Here is a 21,321-nt window from a genome sequence, read left to right on the forward strand (position 1 = left end):
GATCAGCTGACGACTAGACCCTTAGGTCGTTCCTTGTCTCCTTACCGTTGAACTGATCACTTGGTCCTGGTTTCCCCTTCCCCTTTCCTTTCACGGGTCATCAAACGTGGTTCTGATCGATTCCCCTGAATGTGTGGGGGGGTCTGCTTTGCTGCGACGGTGCTTTGAACGTCCAGAGGTATCCAGGAGGGAAGAAGAGGAGAGCGAAAGAGAGAGGAAAAAAGAGGAAAAAACCCCCCAGCGGCGGGCTGCACCCGTTACAAGTGCCTGCCCGTTCGCCCCCCTTGGCTGGGGAGGTTTGCGGGCAAGCAAGCCGCGACGGGTCTGTCCATATTGAGGTCGACTGCTTGAAGACGTCTTCTTTGGAACTTTTTCGACGCCATTTGGATTCTTTTTTTGCATCCTGAGGCTTCTGTGAGCATCCTGAGGCACCCGACTGCCCCGTGACCGTATGGCTGTTGTATTACCACGCCGTTTCGGTACCGTATCGCTGCCTGGTGGCGACGCTTTCCCCGTTTAAGTATGTCACGTGATATGCACTAGGCCCGATACGGTCAGGCCGTCACGGGGTGGAGATCACGGGATGCCGTCGTATTCCGCGCCATGATAGAAGTAGAACTAGAGTATCCCAAGATTATCATGGTTATATGGCTGTAAGTATACATACATCTGTCTACAGACTCTACACTCACTAGCCAGACAACCGCACGTCAGTCACCACCGCCCGATGGTCCGAGTTGTAAATCCCGTCGTCGAACCGGTTGGCCAACACCGCGTACCCCTCGACCTGCCATGGCCCTCTCCGGTCTGACTCGGACGATGCCGAGTCGGTCTGCAACAAGATGTAGTCGATGCGCGTCGGCGGCTGTCCCTCGTAGCCAAAGCCCGTCCACGTTATCGTGTTGCCGTAGTGTTCCGCCGCGTCCACCAACTTCCCGGCGTCCGCCAGTCCCGACTCCGGTCCCGTCAGCACTTGATACGCCTCCTGCTCCTCCTCGCTGTTGAAGTCGCCCGTCAGGAAGACCCCCGCGATGCTCTCCCCGTACGGACCCGCGCGATACTCCGCGATCTTGCCCAGGATGATGTGCGCCGCTTCGTATCGCGACCGCGCGCCCTGGTCGTCCAGGTGCGTATTCAGCGCCAGCACGGTGCGTCGGCTGCTGCGGTGCTTGAACACCCCGACGGTGACGATGCGGATGGACGCCGCGTCCCAGCTCTTGGACGGCTGGTCGGGCGTCTCGGACAGCCACGTCGTCTCCCAGTGCTCCAGCTGCCAGACCGCCGGTCGGTAGAAGATGGGCGAGTACTCGCCCGCCTGCTTGCCGTCGTCGCGACCCACCCCTATATAGGCCCAGGTGGGGTCGGCCTCGGTGGCAGTGTTAGATGCAGTGGCGTTGAGTCCGGTGTGGATGTCGACGATCTGCCGGTGCAGCACCTCCTGCAGGCAGATGAAGGCATCCTGGTGGCGCGTGTTGAACAGCAGCTCGTTCAGCAGCGGTTGCCTGCGCTCCTCCCAGGGGCGCTCGCCCCTGAAGGGAGAGCCGGTGGCATATCGGATATTGTGCGTCAAGATGCGGAGAGGCAGTTCGGTGGCGGCTTTCATCGTGGCTATCGTAGGCTTAGGTAGGTATCAATCTAGTATATACAGGTCTTGAGAGGTGCGGTTAAATTCCAGGTGTAGGTCAGGTTCAATTTACTCAGTGTACGAAGTAGGTCAACGGTAGAAAAGGCGGGGTGAATCTTGGACAGAAGCTGGAATGAGGAGAAGCTGAGCTCCCACGATTCGCCTGATTGGAGGACAATTGCTGCTCCTCGAACGTGACTTACTTAGTAGCTAATGATGTTCATGACTAGGAGAACGAGGTAGTATCCCGAGGCTAATTGGGGAGGCTTACAGAGAGACCTGGTGTGTATTGTATTTTCTTCTAGCTATCGAGGAGCCATGGGATTGTGTCTTGGGTATCTAGCTAACAATATATCGCAATTCATGCAGGCCTTAGACCAGTGTTTCACTTGAAACTATATATCTCCATCAACCCTATTAGTATTGAGCGTAGTGCTTAGTTGCTGCATAACAGCTCCAAACAACCACTGAATATTTCACAAGCTGCATTCTATTCCACCTTGAAACGCCATCTCTCAGCCTGTTCTATGTGTTAGTTTTCTAGCTGAGCTGGAAAGGTCGACGTCATGACTGCATGATGCGTATTGACGGAATCCGGGGGAAATGAGCTGGTGCAGCCCTAGACCTCTAATATAGCCTGCAGCCCATACAGTACAGATTAGATACAGCAGTCTAAGTTCCCCACGTCCAGGCTCCTTAGTTGTTCTAACTTCTTACTGAATACTTTGTTTACTCTGGACGGGTGATGTCATGATTGTCATTACGTAAGCCACACACACAGCCGGGCATAAAACGCAGCTGTGGGAGGAGATGGACGACGAGGGACAGGATGGACGAAGTACTTGATGGTCAATGACCTGGATCATGATATGTAGAACCAGAGGACTGATTCGAGAGCTATGATCCGACAGAAAGAACCCTGCTAGGAAAGGATGGTAGGGCTCTTATTCTTACCAGAGTTACCCAGAGAGTAAAGCAACCCCACCCAGCGGTAATGCCGTCGTAAAGTAAAAGGAAAAGCAAAAGCACACGAGAACTCGACAAACAACTTTTCCCTCTTTCCCTCTTCTCCTCCTCCCCCGCTGATTCTTACCTCAATTCTACCTTCTCCTCGTTCTTCATCTCCCCCTCCCCCTCTCTATCCTTATTCACCATGGCCGAGACCACTCCCACCCAGGCCCCCGAGGTCGGTAAGTGTCAAGCCTCTCGTACCCCTCCTCGTTGCTCTGCTCCAATTTGAAAAAGCTCCGTCGTTTGTGGGTTTCCCTGCCCGCTTGATGTGGGCTGCGTCGCGGAGCCTTGACAACCACCGAGCTTGAGAACCGCCGGAGAAGCATCGAGACCCCGACGATTTTTTTTTTTCTTTGGCGGGTGCTCTTGTTTTTGTCTTTCTCTGGCCTTTCTTCCGACCTAGGGTCTCAATGTGGTCGCCGATGTTCACCGATTTCAACGTCATCCTTCTCGTTCTGCCGGCTAATCATGCGATGGACGATTTCTAGACTACACCCTCAACAACCCCGACACGTTGACCAAGTACAAGACTGCCGCGCAGATCTCTCACAAGGTCCTCGACGCCGTCGCTGGTGCGTAATTCCGGATTCCGGTCTTCTGCTGGATTTATGCTGGAGCTGCATTCTCTAACGTCATCACTAGCTCTGTGTAAGGAGGGAAGCAAGATTGTCGAGATCTGCCAGAAGGGTGACGAGCTGCTCGACGAGGAAATTGCCAAGGTCTACAAGGGCAAGAAGATCGCCAAGGGTGCGTGTCTCCCGTTCCTCCAACTAGAGAGGGAGTTTTGCGCGTGGGATATTGACATGACGTTATAGGTATCTCTCACCCCACGACGGTCTCTCCTAGCTCTCATGTCACCCCCTACACCCCCCTCGTCTCCGAGGCCGAGGCCGAGACTACCCTGAAGGCCAACGAGATCGTCAAGATCCAGCTCGGTGCCCAGATCGATGGCTTCGGAACCATCGTTTGCGACATGGTCGTCGTCGGTGCCTCCGACGTGGTGACCGGCCGCGAGGCCGACCTGATCCATGCCACTCACTACGCCAACGAGCTTCTGCTGCGACTTATGGTCCCCGCCGGCCTCCTGGCCGGTGGCTCCGAGGAGGAGAAGAAGAAGGCCGCCGCTGAGCGGGCCCCTACCCAGGCCCAGATCTCCCAGCTCGTCGAGAAGGTCGCCAAGATCTACGACTGCAACGTCGTCGAGAACACCACCAGCTGGCAGTTCGAGCGTAACGAGATCGAGGCCGAGAAGAAGATCATCCTCACCCCCGGCTCCGGTGTCCGCGGCGAGGGTGTTCCCGACGTTGGCGAGGTCTGGGGTGTTGAGATGGGTCTCTCCCTCGGATCCGGCAAGGTCAAGAACCTGCCCCTGCGTGCCACCCTGCACCGCCGTACCACCACCACCTACATCCTCAAGCGCCCCAGCTCTCGCCAGACTCTGTCCGAGGTCGTCAAGAAGTTCGGCCAGTTCCCCTTCAGCTTGCGCCAGCTGGAGGACGAGAAGGCCGCCAAGGTCGGTGTCGTCGAGTGTGTCCGTACCGGTGTCCTGCGCCAGTACGAGCCCGCCGGTGATGCTGACAACGCTCCGGTCTCCCGTCTGTTGACCACCGTTGGTATGTTTGACCCAGATCTTCCGTCAGCCCTCTTTCCGTCAACTCCCCGTTGAATTCGACATGGGACGAGGAATGCGTGGTGCTTTTTTTTTTTTTTTTTTTGTTTATCATATCACTTGCTAATACGCGCCACAGCCATCACCAAGAACGGTCTCACCAAGCTCACTGCCCCCACCATTGATCTGTCCAAGTACCAGACGGACAAGAAGATCGAGGACGAGGAGATCCTCAAGATTCTCGAGCGCCCCCTGTCCAAGTCGACCGGCTCGAAGAAGAACAAGAACAACAAGAAGAAGACCGCCAAGAAGGCCGGCGGCGAGGAGTAAATGTCTCTCTAGAGGGACTCACCGGCGTCCACCGCAGTCTTGGAATAGTGAAGAAAAAGCGACAAATTTCTCAGGCCATCGTTGGAACATGTTCATGAATTGCCCCGATGAATCGGATGGGATGTGTAATTGCAAATACCCTTGATAATCAGAACGGAGAATTGAGTTCCGCGAATCCATGGTGTTCGAAAGAACCATATAAGTGCCTTGTCTTTTTTCCCACGGCGACCTTTGATTGAAACATATTGTCGCGTATTTACTAGTTGAATCAAACAGAAAAAAAAAAGGAGAAAGTTATCTATCAGCCAATAAATGACATATTAAGGAGGCGATCTCGGACTCGATGAAGCTTACCTACATGACATAGTAGATTGCATTTTTCAACCATGGCCCCCGTGCTGAAGCCCTCGAAGACTTGAGGAAATATTGGAGCACATCCATTCGGACAAGGCCGCGACGGTGATGAAGAGTCCCGCTGTCTTGAGGGAGAATGCTGCCCAACAACCACCCACCGCGTCAACTCAGATCTTCACCCAGCACCCTTCACGATGCAATTCTCCCTTGTCGCCTCCCTCTGCGCACTTGTCCTCTGCCTTCACCTCCGGCCTCAAACTTACCTACTAACTACAGCGACGGCGGCTGCGAAGACTTCATCTCCGCCACTCCTAGCGTTCCCACCCCAGAGGCCACCAGTGCCATCCTTCCTGAGGGAAAGCTGTTAGTGAATACACGCTCTCTGTTCTGATCCATGGTCTCTAGGCAATTGTATCCTCTCTTGTGATACGCTATAAATTACACCCCCCCTGAGGGTGACCAGCCACCTTCGTTGGGACTCCCTCACTGGATATTCCCTTTCAGCAACACTCACTATCCATTCACCTCTATAATAAAGTAATATCAGACCCAGACTTTCTCCCCGCCCAACAATTGTAGTAGACTGGACATGAAGCCTGTAGTCCCCGGAAAGGTCGGCAAGACCGGGAAGGAGGGGCGAAAGTACTCCGTCGAGCCCGAAATCAGACAAACGAGAAAATCCTAAAGAAGCTTTGAACAATGAGCCAGCCTCCAAGCGACTTGGATAGAAAAAGCATTGATCGTGCTGAGTGGCACCTGCGAAGAGGTGGATGTAGGAGTGGGCCAAATCCTTGCCCAACTGACTTCTCGGCCTGGCCTCGAAAGTAATCTTCTTCTTCCTTCCTTCTCCGATTCCTCATCGTACCACCTCTGCCTCCCGGTGAAGTGAAGAATCACCATACTGCTTGATCTCCAGACTGGCTGTTCTGCCGTGACTCTTCATCTTCAGGAGTCGGATCTTGACGCTTCTCGTGACTGGGTGCTCCGTCCACCCGGAAGTGCCTCGACGCCTGAAAACCGTCCATTATTCACTTGCCCTTCACACACTTCTGCCTTCTTCTCCCCAGCCACTCTCCTAATCCATTCATTCACTCCAGTAGCTTTGGTTTCTTTCTTTCAAGTGTTCACCTTTCACGCGCATATCTTTCTGCTCCATGCAGACCCTTGCCCTGGACCAGACGTTGAACTGACCTATTGTCATTCACCTGTCTTTGCATCTTCTCCAGCACTCTGCCTCAACGCTGCCTCACTTGCAGCACTGGTGAAGATTCTCATTTACTGGAAGCTCTTGTGACGCGTGCAGAACCTTATCCCCCGAAGACTATCGCCTCTGGCTCTTCCTCTTCTGAATCATCTCTTCCGTCACCCGCAACTTCTTCAACCGCCACACACACGCATCTCTTCGTTGCTTGCAAATCATTTCTGCTTCCTGGTGGAAATATCTCTAACCCTTTTGAAGAAGCCATCTGCCAGCAAGAGCCAACACTGCTGAGGAGGCTCTCTTTCTGATTTACTCACAGTCTTGTTCATCTCCCTGCTTATGCATACTTTGTCTTGGGAGATAGGTCTCTTGTAGCAGCGGACGAGAAAGAAACAAATCATTCATCAACTGGACCAGCGGTCAGAGACAGAACTGTAGGTTTCTCAAACCGCCCAAATCCAGTGCATCATTACACGCTGTCACGGCCATCACGCGGTCCTCCGCAGAAGCTCCTTTCCGCAACAAGCTCCGCGTCTTAACGATAAGACACATCTCAGCAGGTAAGTGGACTTCTCGAATTTCTTATTGGAATTCAAAGCTCTACTGGATCAAGTAATATACTAATTTTGCAAGATCTCACCCTGTGAACCATCCATTCACGTGTTCCCAAACTTGGGGTGTGTTCCGGCCTGAGCGGCGAAACCCCCCTAGAGAGCGAGAGGGCGTGACTGGAAAACTCCCGTCGGCGTCCAAGCCGCGCTCATCTTCTTCTCCCCCAGCAACCCGCAGACTGCGCGGGCTGGCCACGATTCCAACCAGCGCCGCTGGGCCTTTTGCTCCGGAATCCGTGTAATTGTAAGTCCTCACTTTGATTCTCCTGCTTACAGAATTCTTCGTCCATCGGGGATTACGTGCACCCGTCAGCTTCAATTGGAGACTGAGCTAACCGTGCGGGTGCCAGGCCTTACCACATTTCTCGAGTCCTGTCCTCAACAGCAATGGCTCCTAATCTTCGTTCGCTTCGCTCGTCCTCCCACGCCAGCGCGAGTCAATCCCGTCCCTCCACTCCGGCCGATGCGCCTGCGCCTGCGCCTACAAGCGCGACTCCTTCATTCTCCGATTCCACCAGACCCCGGAAACTGCGCCGCACTGGATTGAACAGCCATGTAGCGAGCGACCCTGCGGAGGGACAGGGGCCTCCCGAGGCCGAGGTCGCAGACATTGCGAGTGAAGCGCATGTGCTTCGCGAAGCTTCCAATTGGAAGGAGCCACCAACGCGGGTGCAGCAGACCACCTGGGAAGAAACCACTTGGTCCGGTACCAACAAAGAGTCCAACTCAGTTCTTCGCTCTATGCGTCCGCTGGGCGAGATGCCCTCTATAACCGAACTACGCAAACAAGGGTTTCTGCCTAAGATCACGGATCCTAACGACCCCTACCACAGCAATACTGGCGAGATGACCGCGGCAGTGGATGGAGCGAACGATGTGAACGAAGACATGACCGGCAACGCCAACCTCCCTAAGACAGGCGCGAACGAGACTGAGACTGAGCCTGAACCTGAGAATATGCATGAAGCTGAACCTCAGGCCGTGTCGGAATCTCAGACTGAGACTGCGCCTGAGACTGCGCCTGAGCCTGTACCTGAGCCTGTTCCCGATCCTGAAGCTGAGCCCGAGACTGCCCAGCCTCAAAATCACCTCTTAACGTTTATGGCCATTCCGGTCTCCGCATCCACCCTCATCGACGTGGAAAAGGTGAGAGATGCGATTGGGGACTCTCTCAACGTGGCATCCGAGTCTGGCAACAGTATAGTCGCCCGCGGCCTTCTTCGCATGTGGGAAAAAAGCCAGTCAGACCCCTTTACGCTGTCCATCCTCGAGGCCATGTGCAGAGAGGAACATGACCCAAATCAGAGACGTGCATTTAACATCATGATGCGCGCTGTTGGCAAGGAACTACGGGCGGAAGATGAGGAACTGGGGGCTACTGCTTTGCCTCGCAAACGCAAACATTCCCATAGCAGTGATTCTTCACTGTCTTCCGCTAAATCTCTCGATGTTGAAACATTTGCGCCCGGTATGGCGGCCACCCGAGCCAAAGGCAGACACGCCAAAGCAGCCAACGCCGCGCAGCGAGTCGCCGAGCCTCCGATTCGCCACTCGGCCTTCCCTCCAAGAAGTGCACCCCTCCAGCGCAAGCGTGCGTTCGAGCGAAGCGGTGAGTCTACGCCAGAGGCCATGACCACCAAAAAAATTCGCCTACGAAATCCCCTTCCCCCATCGATCACTCCTGTCGAAAGTCGAGTCCGCCCGGTGCCGAACCGCACTGACCTGCCCCCAATCCCTGACTCCCAGGCATCAACGCCCAGAGCGAGCAGTCCTGTCAAAGATGCCGGAGCTCGCAAGCCGCGACCGGAAAGCCCGTCTAGCAGCGATGCCGAAGGCAACCGGCGTCTAACTCCCACCTTATCCAGCGGCGACGAACGCGCGGATAACAACGACTTCTGTCGCGAGTGCCGAGGCAGCGGTCAGCTTCTCTGTTGCGATGGCTGTGTGAATTCATTCCACTTCTCTTGTCTCAGCCCCCCCTTGGATCCGGCGAATCCCCCTGAAGGCGACTGGTACTGCCCCCGGTGCGCCGCGGCGAAAGGGATGGACTCGCTGCTTTCCTCGTCTCACGCCACTACTCAAAGGGACTTTGCGTTGCCTCAGAACCTTCGTGAGTATTACGAAGGCGTCGAAACCGGTGAAGCCGGACGATACCAAGAGGTCATCGCGTTGCCAAGATACAAGCCTCGCACGGTCAAGGGCAGCCGAGAGGCGCGCTACGACGACCCCTTCCTCCTGAAAGTCAAGGATTCGAAAGGCGACTACATCTTTTGCACGTCATGTGGGCGCACCAGTGGGGGTGTGCGCCCCATCATCCACTGCGATTTCTGTCCATGCGCATTCCATTTGGATTGCCTGGATCCACCCCTGGCAAATCCGCCCATGCAAAAGCCTGGTAACGGTGACCGGCCACAGGGTACCTGGATGTGTCCCAACCACATCCAGCACGACTTCAATGCCGGTCCTGCCCGCATACGCCGTCCCAAGAACGCGCGTATAATTGACGTCGAGATCCTGCCCAACGAGCAGGAGATGGAACAGCTCGAGGAGCAACACCCCGAAGGGAGGATTCGACTCCGCGTGAAAGAAGATGGGATCAAATTAGATTTTATCAACCGGATCAGGCGGTATGTAACCCCCCATTTCAGAGCTACAGAAACATATCATCACCATCATTCTACAGTCAAGACCAAAAGCTGACGTTCCTCTCCAGGGAGAACGAGCAAAGAGAAGCTCGCGAATCGGCCGCCGCCGCCTACACCGAGTATGCGGCGCGCCGATTCGACGCCCTCACGGCCGGTGCGCAGGCCTTTTTCGCTTCCAACCCACCTGCCGTGCCCCCCGAGGTTGCGAGTGGGTTCGACACGCCGCCGCGCACCGCTGCCGAACAGGAGGCGGCAGCCAACCTGATCGAGTTTGCCCAGAGCAACCCGGAGGGCCGCCTCCCAGACAGCAACCGCATCGGCCTTCTAATCGACGCCCTGAGGGCCAGCGCCCCCGAATTCCCCTCCGTTGAATCGGAGATCGAGGCGCTGCGCTCTCTGCAGTCATTGATTGAGCGGCGCATCCTATCGCTCAATAAAGGACAGCAGAGTTAGAGGGTCAACGCGGGCCCGTCTGGCCTGACCGGGCTTCCTGGAGCTGTTCCTTATATCATTATATACTTTTCCTTTTTGTCGTTATTACTTTTTTATGTTTCTCCAATCTTTTTCTAATGTCTTTCCACAGTTTTGTTACCACCATGACGGCGTTTGGGAGTCCTGCAAATTCCAAGAACCAGGGTATTAGAATCGGGCCTTATTGCATGAGCATGTACCATTTTTGTTTCTATCTAATTTTCATGTTATCTTTTTCTTTCTTTTTTTCTGGAATAGAGAAGAAAGGAAAGAAAGCGCCCAACTCTGCCGCAATACATACACAGAGAGAGCGTGCACACAAACACGCAAATGAGAACAAAGAGCATATTCATCTAAGACATGATGCATTTTATTATTTCCTCCTCTACGTGTTTCTTATTTTCTATTTGAAGCGTTTCCTTGATGATGCCCCGGGTTTATAGCATGGAGATGGGTCCTTTTTGTCCCCCTTTCTTTGTTCTCGTGTTTGTGGTTTTGATCTCGGCCCCGGATTGGATTCTTAGTTACCATTGCATGCCTTTATCTTTCGCTTCTTTCTCTGTTACTGGACATAGCATACATTCCTACTACGTTTACATGGGTGGATGTCTATCTATCTTGCTTCAGCTTTATTCTATAGATCTTTTACCTCTGAATATTGACATTCATTCTTTTTTACGTTGGTCCTATATGTCCATCTGTCTTTAAATTCGTCTAGCAGGACTCTTTCTCTCCCTTTTCTGTTCTGTTTCTATTTTTGTCCCCTGCCTCGATCTTTGAATTGAATGAATCGCTGGGTCGGTTTAGTTTGGTTTGATTTGTTGTTTCCTATGAGAAGGATTCAGATTCAGATTCAGCTATATATGTACATAGTTTAGAGCCCCAAAAAAGAAAGGTGAATTCCGAAAAGTGAACCAGAAAAGCAAAAAAGGAAAAGCAAAATTAAACAAGAACAACTTGCTAAGCTATACAATACACTACTTCAATCGAAATATAGCAGGAAGTAAAGTTGATACTTGAGGTAAGGTACCGTAGGTTATGTTAGGCAAGGGTAGTTGTTGAGTGTATTGAACGTGTATTTGTTCCCGTTTCTAGATAAGGTATAGATGAAGAGATAGTAGGTGGGCGGTCTCGATTGGAATAGGTTTAGAGGAATTTCTTGGGCATGTTGGCGCGACGACGCTTGTAGATGATGTACGAGACAGCGAGGACGATCTGGAAGGCGATGATGAGGAAGATGAAGAAGCCCATGCGGGGAGTGGACGCGGTGATCACTGTGGGTTACTTTGGTTAGTGGATTTTCTGTAGGTTGCATGGTTGCATGGGTATGAAGATTGGGATAGGTAGATAGATAGACTGGAAAGAATGGGGTCCGTAGGGGAACGTACCGTTGAAGACATGGCCTTGCAAGCTCTCAGTCAAGGTAAGGTGCGAGGATCGGAGCGTGTCCTGGAGCTGGTTGAAGCGGTCCCGGTAGTCGCGGCCCTCCAGGTCCTTCTGGATCTTCTGCAAGGCGTCCTCGATTCTCCGGATTCGGGTGTCCAGATGCGCGACCTCGTCTTTGCCGGCGACGCGCTGGAAGAGCTCCGTCTGGCGGTTGTCGGCTCGGTTGGCTTGGTTGCCGAGCTCGCGGAGGATGTTGCCGGTGGCGTGGTTGATCAACTGGAGACGAGATCCGAGATCCGCGAACTGCTGGTCGATCGAGGAGGGCGGGGGGTTGGTGGGTGGGATTTGGGCACGCGGAGGTGGTTGCTGAGGCTTGCCGACGCCGATGGGCTTCTGGTTGTTTTGCTGCTGCACTGGGGGAGGAGCGGATCCGCCGGAGCTGGTCTGCAGGGTGAATTTGAAGACCTCGAACGAGTCGGGGTTCTCAGGAGTCGCGGCCGTGAGACCGAAGTTGTTACCAGCTGGGAGCGCGACCTGGGGTTCTGGTTAATCGAAGGTCCTCGAGCGACACATTGGGGTGATATGGCACTTGCCTTGTTGGTTGCGAAACAGAGCTTGTCGTCGACGGTGACTTGAAGGACGGAAGAGGTATGTTTGACACGGAGGACGGAAGGACGCCCTAGGTTGCGGTAAGGATAGTCGCAGTGACCGAAAGCCAGGCTGTCTACACTCTTGTGGCTCTTGTAGTCTGTCGTGCCGTCGTTGAGGAATCCGCGAACGCTACCACCCTGAATCCCAAGTCAGTCTGGAGAAGCTTGATAGGTCATTACAGGGATACCCACTCTGCCGCCATGGGTGTCAATGACAAGAGCCAGTCCGTCGAATTGGCCCACGGTGTAGATGCTAGAGGTGCCGATCTTGCTTTGTCCATCCTTCGCATACCATAGCTGGAGGTTGCCCCCTCCCCTCTCGACACCACTGGCGCGGAACTGGAATTCGGCTTCCCACTCCTGCTGAGACACGCTGTATTCGCCATCAGATTTTGGTTGGTTAAGACTAAGGGTTTATTTATATGAGCGGTAGGGGACTCACGGAGTCTGCGCCCAAGCGTATCCTCTCGTATTCCCGGGGTACGGCGGTGTCAGAATCACTTTGTTCGAAAGCTAATCGTATGCGGAGTCAGTACATTGAGATGAGCCATGCTGCTCGCGGGGTCAATGAGGTGTGGACGTACAATCTGGGGAGTATGCCCTTCTCCTCCAACCTGCCATCCGGGAATGGAGTCCCGACTCGGCGATATACTAGACAGAGCTGTCAGAACACCGGCGTGCATGATGCGCGGGGCAATTGTCCATTACGTTTGACCCCAGCCGAAGCTGGAGCTTTCGATCAATGACTGTGCCGCAGCAACAGCTGCGAACAACGGAAGCGAGGCGTGAAACTTCATGATGTCTATGCAATCGGAGAGTCGTGGTTTCGTCACTTGCGATCTCGGGAGCCTGCCAAAAACGAAACCAAAGGAAGATAAACACCAGGGTATACACTGATGCAAAAGAGTCTAGCTCCTAGAGTTGATCCAAAAGAACGAAATCAAGAGATGGTATAACACAGTAAGAAAGCGACAGCAATTCTATTCCGAAGGGCGATCATCAGAAGCGCTCCGATTCAAGAACGCGGAGACAACGCGTGTGGTGGTCCACCCTACCACAATGGCGATCACACAGAAGCGGAGCTCTCGAACGATTGAAATCGTCGCCGGGGAGAAGTCGACCGAGTGCTGGATGTTGAGATTGGAGAGAACGACAGAATGGCGGACTCCTACGTCCGAAGCGAAGTCCATTAATGCTGACATGAGCTGAAGAAAGACGAAGGGACACACTGGCCTTTGCTGGAGATGGCCCCAGTCACGTGCGCCCCTCCCCGGATCGGCCGTCGGAGCTTCGTTTCGTTCCATGGATTCCTCTTCTCTTTCTCCTCTGTTCCTTTGTCCCTCTATCTCCACCGTTCTCGTTGACGGCGCATCATGCGCACTGGCTCCAATGGCTGAGTTGTACCCTTCCCTGGCGCAATGCGCCATTGTCGCAACAGCTTTCAAGATTCTCTTGTTCCCTGCTTAGTACGTCGCATCCAGCCCGAAACCCCCAAACGGAGATCGAGGGGAAAAGGATTCCCAGGAACCAATTCTAATCAACTTCTTCCAATGCAGTAAATCAACTGACTTTGAAGTTCACCGAAACTGGCTCGCAATTACTCATTCTCTATCTGTGAAGGATTGGTACTACGAGGTACTTCGACCGCATCACTGGTTTCGCGACTCCTGTGTGTTAATTCGGACTCTCGCTCTAGAAAACCTCGGAATGGACTCTCGACTACCCTCCGTTTTTCGCGATATTCGAGTGGTTGCTATCCCAAGCAGCGCGCTATGCGGATCCGGCGATGCTGGTCGTCAGCAATCTTAATTACGATTCGTGGCAGACCGTTTACTTCCAGCGGGCGACGGTCATCCTCACGGAGCTTGTTCTCGTTTACGCATTGAGCCGGTACAATTTCCTCGAAGATCTTCCAGCTAATTGCCGGAGCTAATGAAGTTCCAGGTACATCAAGTCCGTCCACCCGTCGAATAAACATCTCGCGCATATCGCCAGTCTATCCATTCTGCTCTCCCCCGGACTCCTGATTATTGATCACATCCACTTCCAGTACAATGGCTTCCTCTATGGGATCTTGATCTTATCGATTGTCTTGGCCCGAAAGCAGTCGACTCTCCTTCTCAGCGGCATCACCTTTGCCATCCTGATTTGCTTGAAGCACATATACCTATATCTCGCTTTGGCCTACTTCGTGTACTTGTTGAGAGCGTACTGCCTGGATCCTAAATCGGTCTTCCGACCCCAGTTTGCGAACATCTTCAAGCTCGGCGTGTGTATCGTCGGGATATTTGCGGTGGCTTTTGGTCCGTTCTTCCAAATGGGCCAGCTGCTCCAATTGAAGGACAGACTGTTCCCGTTTTCACGAGGCCTATGCCATGCCTACTGGGCACCGAACATATGGGCAATGTACTCATTTACCGATCGTGTTCTTATTCAACGTATGCCAATTGCCTTCTGTTTCGTGTACGACTATGCTAATTAACTTAGTTGCTCCACGCTTGGGTCTTACGGTCAACCAGGAGGCTCTGGCCAGCGTCACCCGCGGACTTGTCGGAGACACTTCTTTCGCCGTCCTCCCTGAGGTGACCAAGGAACACACGTTCATCCTCACCCTTCTCTTCCAGCTGGTACGTCCCGCGTTCTCCTGTTCGATATTCGACTGTTACTCACTCAAGCGCAGCTTCCGCTGGCCAAGCTCTGGCTGCGTCCTGACTGGGACACCTTCGTTGGGGCCATTACCCTCTGTGGCTATGCTTCTTTCCTGTTCGGCTGGCATGTCCATGAAAAGGCCGTGCTCCTGATTATCATTCCGTTCAGCTTGATCGCACTTAAAGATCGCCGATACTTCAGCGCTTTCCGTCCTCTTGCCGTGGCAGGCCATGTCTCCCTCTTTCCGCTGCTCTTCACGGCGGCAGAATTCCCCATCAAGACTGTCTACACCATTTTCTGGCTGGTTCTGTTCCTTTTCGTGTTTGACCAGGTCGCGCCCGTCCCAGAACGGCCGCGGATCTTCCTCGCCGACCGTTTCTCCCTGCTCTATCTTACAGTAGCCATTCCCCTGATCGTTTACTGCTCTCTCATCCACCAGCTCATCTTCGGCCTGGGACGACTCGAATTCTTGCCCCTAATGTTCATGAGCAGTTACTCGGCTCTCGGGGTGGTAGGAAGCTGGGTTGGGTTCATGGTCGTATACTTCACAGCATAGAATCATATAGAAACCAAAAGTTTTCTCGTTCGTTCCTCACTTCCAAGTTTCCAATCCGTTGTATCAGTAGAGGGCGGAAATGATGTAATGCCGGAAAACTCTTGGCGTTTGACATGTTTGCTCCAACCACGTGCACCGGAGCCCGACCCACTTGATCAGCCAACTTTGCAAAGTTTATCAGCCATCAGGCCCGAAGCGGCTAGTCCGCCTACCTTTAAACATGATCTCTCCCATGGATGTGTCGCACTGCAGAAGGAACCCGGACACAGATCTTAGACATCCGTGAAATGTCTGAGATGTTGTCGTTGTGGCGGAGGCTTGGATTAATTGGCTTGGTTTTGTCACGTTCATTTTATTGTTGGGTTGATGGTTGGTTCGCATGAAGGGGTTTGTTGATATAATGGCTTTGTTTGGAGTTCGGATGTATATTTTGCGGAGCGGATGGGGAGTGTCAGGCAGTGCAGAATCTGGAGAAATTTTGTTTCAACCATCTCGACAGTTTTGTTTTTGGAGAAAATATAATCTCGATAAGTATTTTCTTGATTTATATCATGACTTTGTTTTCTTTCTTTCTTTTTTTTTTTGTCATTTCGGCGTCCATTCTCCGAATCTCGCTACAACATAAACATTTTCTTAGCTTCGCCAACCCGGCGCGCATGGAGAGTAAGTTACAAATGTAGTCAGCTACACGTTGAGATACTTGAGTAAGATGTGATACATTAACAGGTTTAGAAGGGGAAATATGATTTTAATCATTATCAGTAGGCCTAAACCCTGTACTATAAAGCTGTTTGATAAGGTGTCGTCGAGATGCCTATAGAATCGTATGAACCTACTCAGACATGAGATAGCTTGGTATACACTTTGTTACTCTAATACCTTGAAGGTATCTCTCACGTTGTACCTTGGTGATCAAGCTTCCTATGTACAGTTGCCATGGCAAGTCTATCGACCGTAGTTTATCAGCCATAGAAGGACTGAATGGGAGGCGAATAAAGACACCGGAGCGCACCTGGAACACAAAGAACAAGCTTGCAAATGAAAACACATAATTACAAATAGCTTTACAGACAGTGAGTTGTAGGTTCTCATATATATGCGGATAATTAATAGATACTCAATCTTTGATGTATGAAGGTCTGGTTGTATGGCCTATTCTCTGAACTTACCTACGAACGGTGTTGTTGCTACTATACGTAGTCATGCTGGATATAAGAATAGTAATAAAACTATTTAGTCCATATAAAGCCATGAGAAAGATAACATCAACGTGTTCGGTCAAACAAGATCTATAGATCTGGTAGCTATAGAAGTAGTGATAGATGCCAAAACTAGGTACTACGGTGGGATGTCAAGGACAATACATAGCTTGCATAACAAGAAATGATAGGATCGCGCATAGAAAGGACCGAAGAGATGAGATAGTGCTTGGGGAGTGAACAAAGTATACCATAGGTGAGATACATTGATGAGTCCCAAGTGGCATGCATACATACTGCCGAGATATCTAGATCGGATATACTTGGCCAATGAGTATCTACCTACCCATTGCAGAGCTAGAGTGATAACAAAAAAGGCGACAAGAAATCGTGGTGGTGTTTCAAGGAGGATACTGCGATCGTGTTGCTTGTGGTAGGTCCATGTGGCCGACATTGTCCATGCTCACTCCGATTGAGATAGTCCCCACTAGCCGATTCCGAGTATAGATGTGAATATTAGACAAGGAAGAGGAAAAAAGCGAAGATACGTCAGGAGAGTCCTCCGTGACAAGAATCGCGCAAGTCCGAGGAAGCGAACGAGGGTAAATACATGGGGGACGGGGTGGGGGACGGGCAGAAGGGACGGACTCAGCAAGATGGGGGAAAGCAGACGGGGAGGAGGGAGTTGCTTCGGGACGTTTAGTCGAGGGCGAAGCGTCCCGATGGGGCTTAGCGGCAGCCAGAGTCCGCCCGAACGTCGTTCTCCTCGTCGCGACCAATCAGGCGACGCGGTGCCTCGGCGGCCTCCCACCACTTGCCGCAATGATCCTCATGGGACCCGGTTCTGCCGTCGTCTTGTGCGGCGACCGCTTCTCCTTTCTCTTCTGCTTCCTCCCCTTCGCTTTTTCTTTCCTTCTCTCCCATTCCTTCCTCCCTCCGTCGTCTATACCCGCGCGTCTTCCTCCCACTCCCCTCTCCCCCATCCCCTCTCAACTTCGTCTCCCCGCACGCTACTCCGATTTTGGGGATATACATTTCCGCACCTCGGGTTCCACTCCTCTCGAGTCCGACACGCTCCTCCGAACCTGCCTTCTCGTGTCGTGCCCACCCTTTGCCCGCGCAGTTGGTACCTCACGCGATTAGACACGCGTTTGCTCCCGTAAGTCGACTCGCCGAAGCTCCCGATGCATTATGCCGCGCAGTCTTCCCTGCTCCAGGACGACACCGATGTTGGATACCTTCTGAAAGCTCTTGTGCCCGTGTTGTCCCGAGCTTCGTCCTGCGCACTCACGATCTGCTCGTTCCCCAATCCCGCAACGGACTCCGTTCTATGCGGTCTTTCTTTGACCTTCAATTTGTTTCACTTCTTTGTTTTTTCTTTGATCTGCCCATTCGCCTCTTTGTACCAATGGGCTTTGTGCTGACTATCCACTGCGACTACAGATCATCCATGGTGAACATCTTGGTTGGTTTATACTAAATAGGCGCGTGTTGCATTTCGTGGAGGACTATGGTACGTTTTGAAACTCTCATGAGCGTCTGGATCAAACCCAGAGTCATGGACGAAATCATTATGGAACACCTGCTGGCAAAAAGCGCAATCGGGAACTGACATCTTTGACCTAGGTGTTGTTCAAGCGGAAACCCGTCCAGTACCTTCCGCGACCAGTTATCGAAGATGACAGCTCCGAGGCACGTACAATTTGTTCGAAGACGACGGCAAAGATAACCTACTGACCAAGCGTCGTATAGGTCTGGGTCATTCCGGAGACCAACGAGGTCTTCACGAATTATGAACCCTACCTGCAGCGGATGGACTTTTACAAGCAACGACGATTCATATGCGAAATCACTGGTCATTCAGGATTGACTTTCTTCGAGGCACTCAGAAGCGAGGTATGCGACAACCCAGACTTCCTCAATCGCGCAGGTCAATTTTTTGCTTATACTGGAATCATCAGACGGAGGAATCGAAGGAAGTTAACAGCGCTTTCCCCGATGCTCTGAAGGAGCCTATCCTGCGCAGAATACAATTCTCCACAGTGTCGCGGGTCGATAATCTTGGTGCGTATAAACTTTTCAAATGATTTAAAGTGGTACCTGAGACTAACGTTCATTTTCACAGTGGACGAGGTCTTCGAAGTGAGTAACATCGTTAATTAATCACTGTCATCGGCTTTTAGGACGCAACTGAACAAGCGCAGGAATTCAAGCAAGATTTCTACCCCGGAGAACCCGTTCTGATACTGCTGGACGATAATACGCGTCTCCACGGCATCATCCGCGACAAGGCAAATTTTGCGGAACAGCTAAATAACGATGGGACGGTTAAAACTCCGGCGTACGCGACATACCTCGTGAAGGTCCTTGACCGTCCGAACGAAGAGGCGCTTCTAGACCAAGAGCACATCACCCGAGACCGCAAAACCTTTACCAAGCAAATGTTGCGTGCCTTCATCAAGAACAACGTGACGCGGGAGTCCTGGAGCGGTGCTCCCTGGCTTGTGAAATCCTCCATCGCCGAAGAATATAGAATAACAACCGAAGTACCGAAGCACTTACAGTATGGAGCTAAGGTCGCTGAGAAGAAGGCCATGAAGAAGGCAGATCAGGATGGATTTTTCGGATTCTTCGCCTCGCAGCAGCTGCCTGAATTGAAACCAGCGGTAAAGGCCCCAAAATCAAAGCCTTCGCCCAACGACATGGCCCGCTCAAAGGAAGCACAGTTCCTCGAATACCAGCGCTCTCTCAACGGCAACCCAACTTTCGTCGTCAGCAACAAGCCCGCCGGTGCCTCCCGTTCGTCGAAATCCCAGGAGGCCGAAAAGAAGCCACAAGCTGCGACCGCCGTGGTCGTCAAAGCCGAGTCCCCTAGACCACCGTCTCCGCCGCCGATCAAGTACCCCATCGAGGATCTCGATATCGCACCAGATCGCGAGAAGAAGAAGCAGCGGCCGCCCCTGGAGTTTGTTAACATCGATGAAACCGACGAGGTTGAGGATGACGGCGATCTTCTGTATGACGAGCTCGAGATGAAGTCGGTGGGGTTGCTTCTCGAGACCTGGAACACGCTCAACGTGTATTGCGAAGTCTTCCAGCTGGATTCTTTTACTTTTGATGATTTCTTCCAGGCAATGCGATTTACTTCGGATGACGTGGACTGCGAACTGTTCGTCGAAACGCATTGTGCCGTGCTGAAGAAGCTGGTAAACGCCGAGAAAGATGACGAGGGTGCCGTGCAGATCTCCCTTCCCGATCTTCCCGACGAAGACTCGGAAGGCTCTGACGCCGAGGACGAAGAAGGAGATGAGGAAGAAGAGGACGCCACTCCTGAACCGGTTGTTACCAGGATGACCACTCGCAGTAGCTTGGCCAAGGCTGAAGCGCTAAATCTGAAATCGCAAGCGAACGGCAGTCGGTCAAACTCGGTAGAAGCTCAAGTGCACCGTGCCGCCGAGCTTTTCGCAGAGTACTCTTGGATTGACCGTCTCCGCAAACGCGACTTCCGAAATGGTGGATGGGAGTTGGTCATGGCGGGACTTTTGCACCGGCTGTCCATGCGCCCTCGCATGGAAAAAGTTTGTAACGACATTCTCAAGCATCTGGCACCCCTTGATGTCGAGCCCACCCAGGAGACGGTCCAGCAACAGTACTCTACCCTCGACGTCAACCTGCGCATCCAGGCTCTTCAAATCATCTGCATGCTCAGTCTGGAAACCAGAGCCATTCGCAACTACTTGGAGGAGTGCAGCAACCAGATGACAGAGTTTCGCAAAGAGAAGATCGAGTACCAAAAGTCTCGCAAAGCAGCGTAAGTGTCATGGCATGTTGCCTATTGATTTAGCTAACCCCACGATAGTCTCGAAGAACTTCGTCGATTACACCAAGAACGCAAAGCCCTCCAGCCCGAACCCGAGAAGTCACCCACCCCAGCACCCGAATTGGAGGCATTGGAAGATTCCAAGATGACTGGGGTTGATGGAGAGTCTGACCAAGGCATGGATACGGACGAGGACGACGGACCTAAACAACGGTCATTGCGGGGTGGCATGGACAGAATTCTAGAACGGAAGAGAAAGCAGGAAGAGGAACGCGAGAGAAAGGAGCAATTGGCCAAGCAGCCAAAGGGCTCCAAGCAGTACCAGCGAGTGCTTAAAAAGATCGAAGACCAGAAAGCGCAAGTCGCCAAGCTGGAAGAAAAGATCGATGTGGTTGACAACGACCTGAGGGAAGCCGACTGCCCACGTACAAGATGTCTCGGCAAGGACCGCTTCTGCAATCGGTACTGGTGGTTTGAGCGAAATGCGATGCCTTATGGCGGAATGCCCAACAGCTCAACGGCCGAGGCCGCATACGCCAACGGTCGCCTATGGGTCCAAGGGCCTGACGAGATGGAGCGCGTGGGCTTCATCGACGTAACCGATGAGCAGAAGAAGCAATACCAGAAGGATTTCCAGACCACGCCCGCGGAGCGCAGGAAGGCCGAAGAAGGCTCTACTCGACTTGCAAATGCCGACGAATGGGGCTTTTATGACGAACCGGAAGCGCTAGAGAAACTCATCGACTGGCTGGATACGCGAGGAAACCGCGAGGTGAAATTGCGCAAGGAGCTGCTGCTGCAGCGGGACCACATCGCGAAGTCTATGAACCGCCGCAAGGAGTATTTGGCGCAAACCGCAGAGAGGGCCGAGTCCGAGGAGGCGCCAGCCAAGCGGATGACCACGAGAACCAAAACATACGCGGGCGACAACCAGCATCGTTGCCTCAAATGGCACAACATGACGGCGCTATCGGAAAATGGACATCTCCATGTGGATGCATCTCGGCCGGCCAAGCGAGCGAAGCGGACCACCGATGAACCGAAGGAGATCAAGGCGACGAATCGACAAGGCAAGCCGCTCACGAGGCAAGGCACGCGGTACAATTTCTAGATGCGCCGGCGTCTGTCGCATCTGTTTGTCTATTCAAATTTACTGGCGTTCTACGGTCCTTGTATATGTCAGTGATCCCGGGATGGAAGGGCAA

General features: G+C 52.7%; 7 protein-coding genes across 8 annotated transcripts; 4 read left to right on the forward strand and 3 right to left on the reverse strand.

Moving 5' to 3' along the window:
- Window positions 1–691: 691 nt before the first annotated feature.
- Window positions 692–1,603, reverse strand: LDX57_007103 (endonuclease/exonuclease/phosphatase family protein; the record flags this gene model as incomplete). The annotated part of the gene is made up of 1 exon (XM_046088828.1): window positions 692–1,603. The coding sequence occupies one exon, from the start codon at window positions 1,601–1,603 to the stop codon at window positions 692–694; it is 912 nt and encodes a 303-aa protein (XP_045944798.1).
- Window positions 1,604–2,678: 1,075 nt separating this feature from the next.
- Window positions 2,679–5,784, forward strand: LDX57_007104 (curved DNA-binding protein (42 kDa protein)). The gene is made up of 5 exons (XM_046088829.1): window positions 2,679–2,814; window positions 3,124–3,207; window positions 3,278–3,382; window positions 3,451–4,248; window positions 4,384–5,784. Exons 1-5 carry the CDS (start codon window positions 2,778–2,780, stop codon window positions 4,572–4,574), a joined length of 1,215 nt encoding a protein of 404 aa, XP_045944799.1. The 5' UTR covers window positions 2,679–2,777; the 3' UTR covers window positions 4,575–5,784.
- A 1,343-nt stretch (window positions 5,785–7,127) lies between these two features.
- LDX57_007105 (putative PHD finger domain protein) lies at window positions 7,128–9,838 on the forward strand (the record flags this gene model as incomplete). Its single annotated transcript, XM_046088830.1, has 2 exons — window positions 7,128–9,367; window positions 9,454–9,838. 2 exons carry the CDS (start codon window positions 7,128–7,130, stop codon window positions 9,836–9,838), a joined length of 2,625 nt encoding a protein of 874 aa, XP_045944800.1.
- Window positions 9,839–11,002: 1,164 nt separating this feature from the next.
- On the reverse strand, window positions 11,003–12,689 carry LDX57_007106 (putative lectin family integral membrane protein; the record flags this gene model as incomplete). Its single annotated transcript, XM_046088831.1, has 7 exons — window positions 11,003–11,130; window positions 11,245–11,776; window positions 11,836–12,030; window positions 12,085–12,265; window positions 12,335–12,405; window positions 12,477–12,543; window positions 12,601–12,689. 7 exons carry the CDS (start codon window positions 12,687–12,689, stop codon window positions 11,003–11,005), a joined length of 1,263 nt encoding a protein of 420 aa, XP_045944801.1.
- Window positions 12,690–13,231: 542 nt separating this feature from the next.
- Window positions 13,232–15,218, forward strand: ALG8. Of its 2 annotated transcripts, XM_046088832.1 has the most exons (6): window positions 13,232–13,358; window positions 13,449–13,527; window positions 13,589–13,782; window positions 13,837–14,330; window positions 14,380–14,519; window positions 14,573–15,218. In XM_046088832.1, exons 1-6 carry the CDS (start codon window positions 13,282–13,284, stop codon window positions 15,095–15,097), a joined length of 1,509 nt encoding a protein of 502 aa, XP_045944802.1. In that variant the 5' UTR covers window positions 13,232–13,281; the 3' UTR covers window positions 15,098–15,218. The 2 variants fall into 2 exon arrangements, with proteins under 2 accessions (XP_045944802.1, XP_045944803.1); XM_046088833.1 differs by having other exon boundaries at window positions 14,380–15,218.
- A 1,176-nt stretch (window positions 15,219–16,394) lies between these two features.
- LDX57_007108 (uncharacterized protein) lies at window positions 16,395–16,924 on the reverse strand. The gene has a single exon (XM_046088834.1). It carries the CDS (start codon window positions 16,748–16,750, stop codon window positions 16,436–16,438), a length of 315 nt encoding a protein of 104 aa, XP_045944804.1. The 5' UTR covers window positions 16,751–16,924; the 3' UTR covers window positions 16,395–16,435.
- An 882-nt stretch (window positions 16,925–17,806) lies between these two features.
- Window positions 17,807–21,227, forward strand: LDX57_007109 (DDT domain protein; the record flags this gene model as incomplete). Its single annotated transcript, XM_046088835.1, has 7 exons — window positions 17,807–17,809; window positions 17,923–17,988; window positions 18,049–18,192; window positions 18,258–18,360; window positions 18,422–18,438; window positions 18,501–20,107; window positions 20,156–21,227. 7 exons carry the CDS (start codon window positions 17,807–17,809, stop codon window positions 21,225–21,227), a joined length of 3,012 nt encoding a protein of 1,003 aa, XP_045944805.1.
- Window positions 21,228–21,321: the final 94 nt, after the last annotated feature.

The sequence above is a fragment of the Aspergillus melleus genome (genome assembly GCF_016097325.1).
Source record: "Aspergillus melleus strain CBS 546.65 chromosome Unknown contig4, whole genome shotgun sequence".
NCBI classification, from domain to species: Eukaryota; Fungi; Ascomycota; class Eurotiomycetes; order Eurotiales; family Aspergillaceae; genus Aspergillus; species Aspergillus melleus.

What these genes read in the sequence shown, in the direction of transcription:
- LDX57_007108 (XM_046088834.1), bottom strand. Translation starts at nt 16,750, where the DNA reads ATGTCGGCCACATGGACCTACCACAAGCAACACGATCGCAGTATCCTC.
- ALG8 (XM_046088832.1), top strand. Translation starts at nt 13,282, where the DNA reads ATGGCTGAGTTGTACCCTTCCCTGGCGCAATGCGCCATTGTCGCAACA. An exon ending in ATTCTCTTGTTCCCTGCTTA is followed by an intron (nt 13,359 to 13,448) that starts GTACGTCGCATC and finishes CTTCCAATGCAG; the next exon opens with TAAATCAACTGACTTTGAAG. An exon ending in CTCGTTTACGCATTGAGCCG is followed by an intron (nt 13,783 to 13,836) that starts GTACAATTTCCT and finishes ATGAAGTTCCAG; the next exon opens with GTACATCAAGTCCGTCCACC.
- LDX57_007104 (XM_046088829.1), top strand. Translation starts at nt 2,778, where the DNA reads ATGGCCGAGACCACTCCCACCCAGGCCCCCGAGGTCG. An exon ending in CACCCAGGCCCCCGAGGTCG is followed by an intron (nt 2,815 to 3,123) that starts GTAAGTGTCAAG and finishes GACGATTTCTAG; the next exon opens with ACTACACCCTCAACAACCCC. An exon ending in GGGCAAGAAGATCGCCAAGG is followed by an intron (nt 3,383 to 3,450) that starts GTGCGTGTCTCC and finishes ATGACGTTATAG; the next exon opens with GTATCTCTCACCCCACGACG.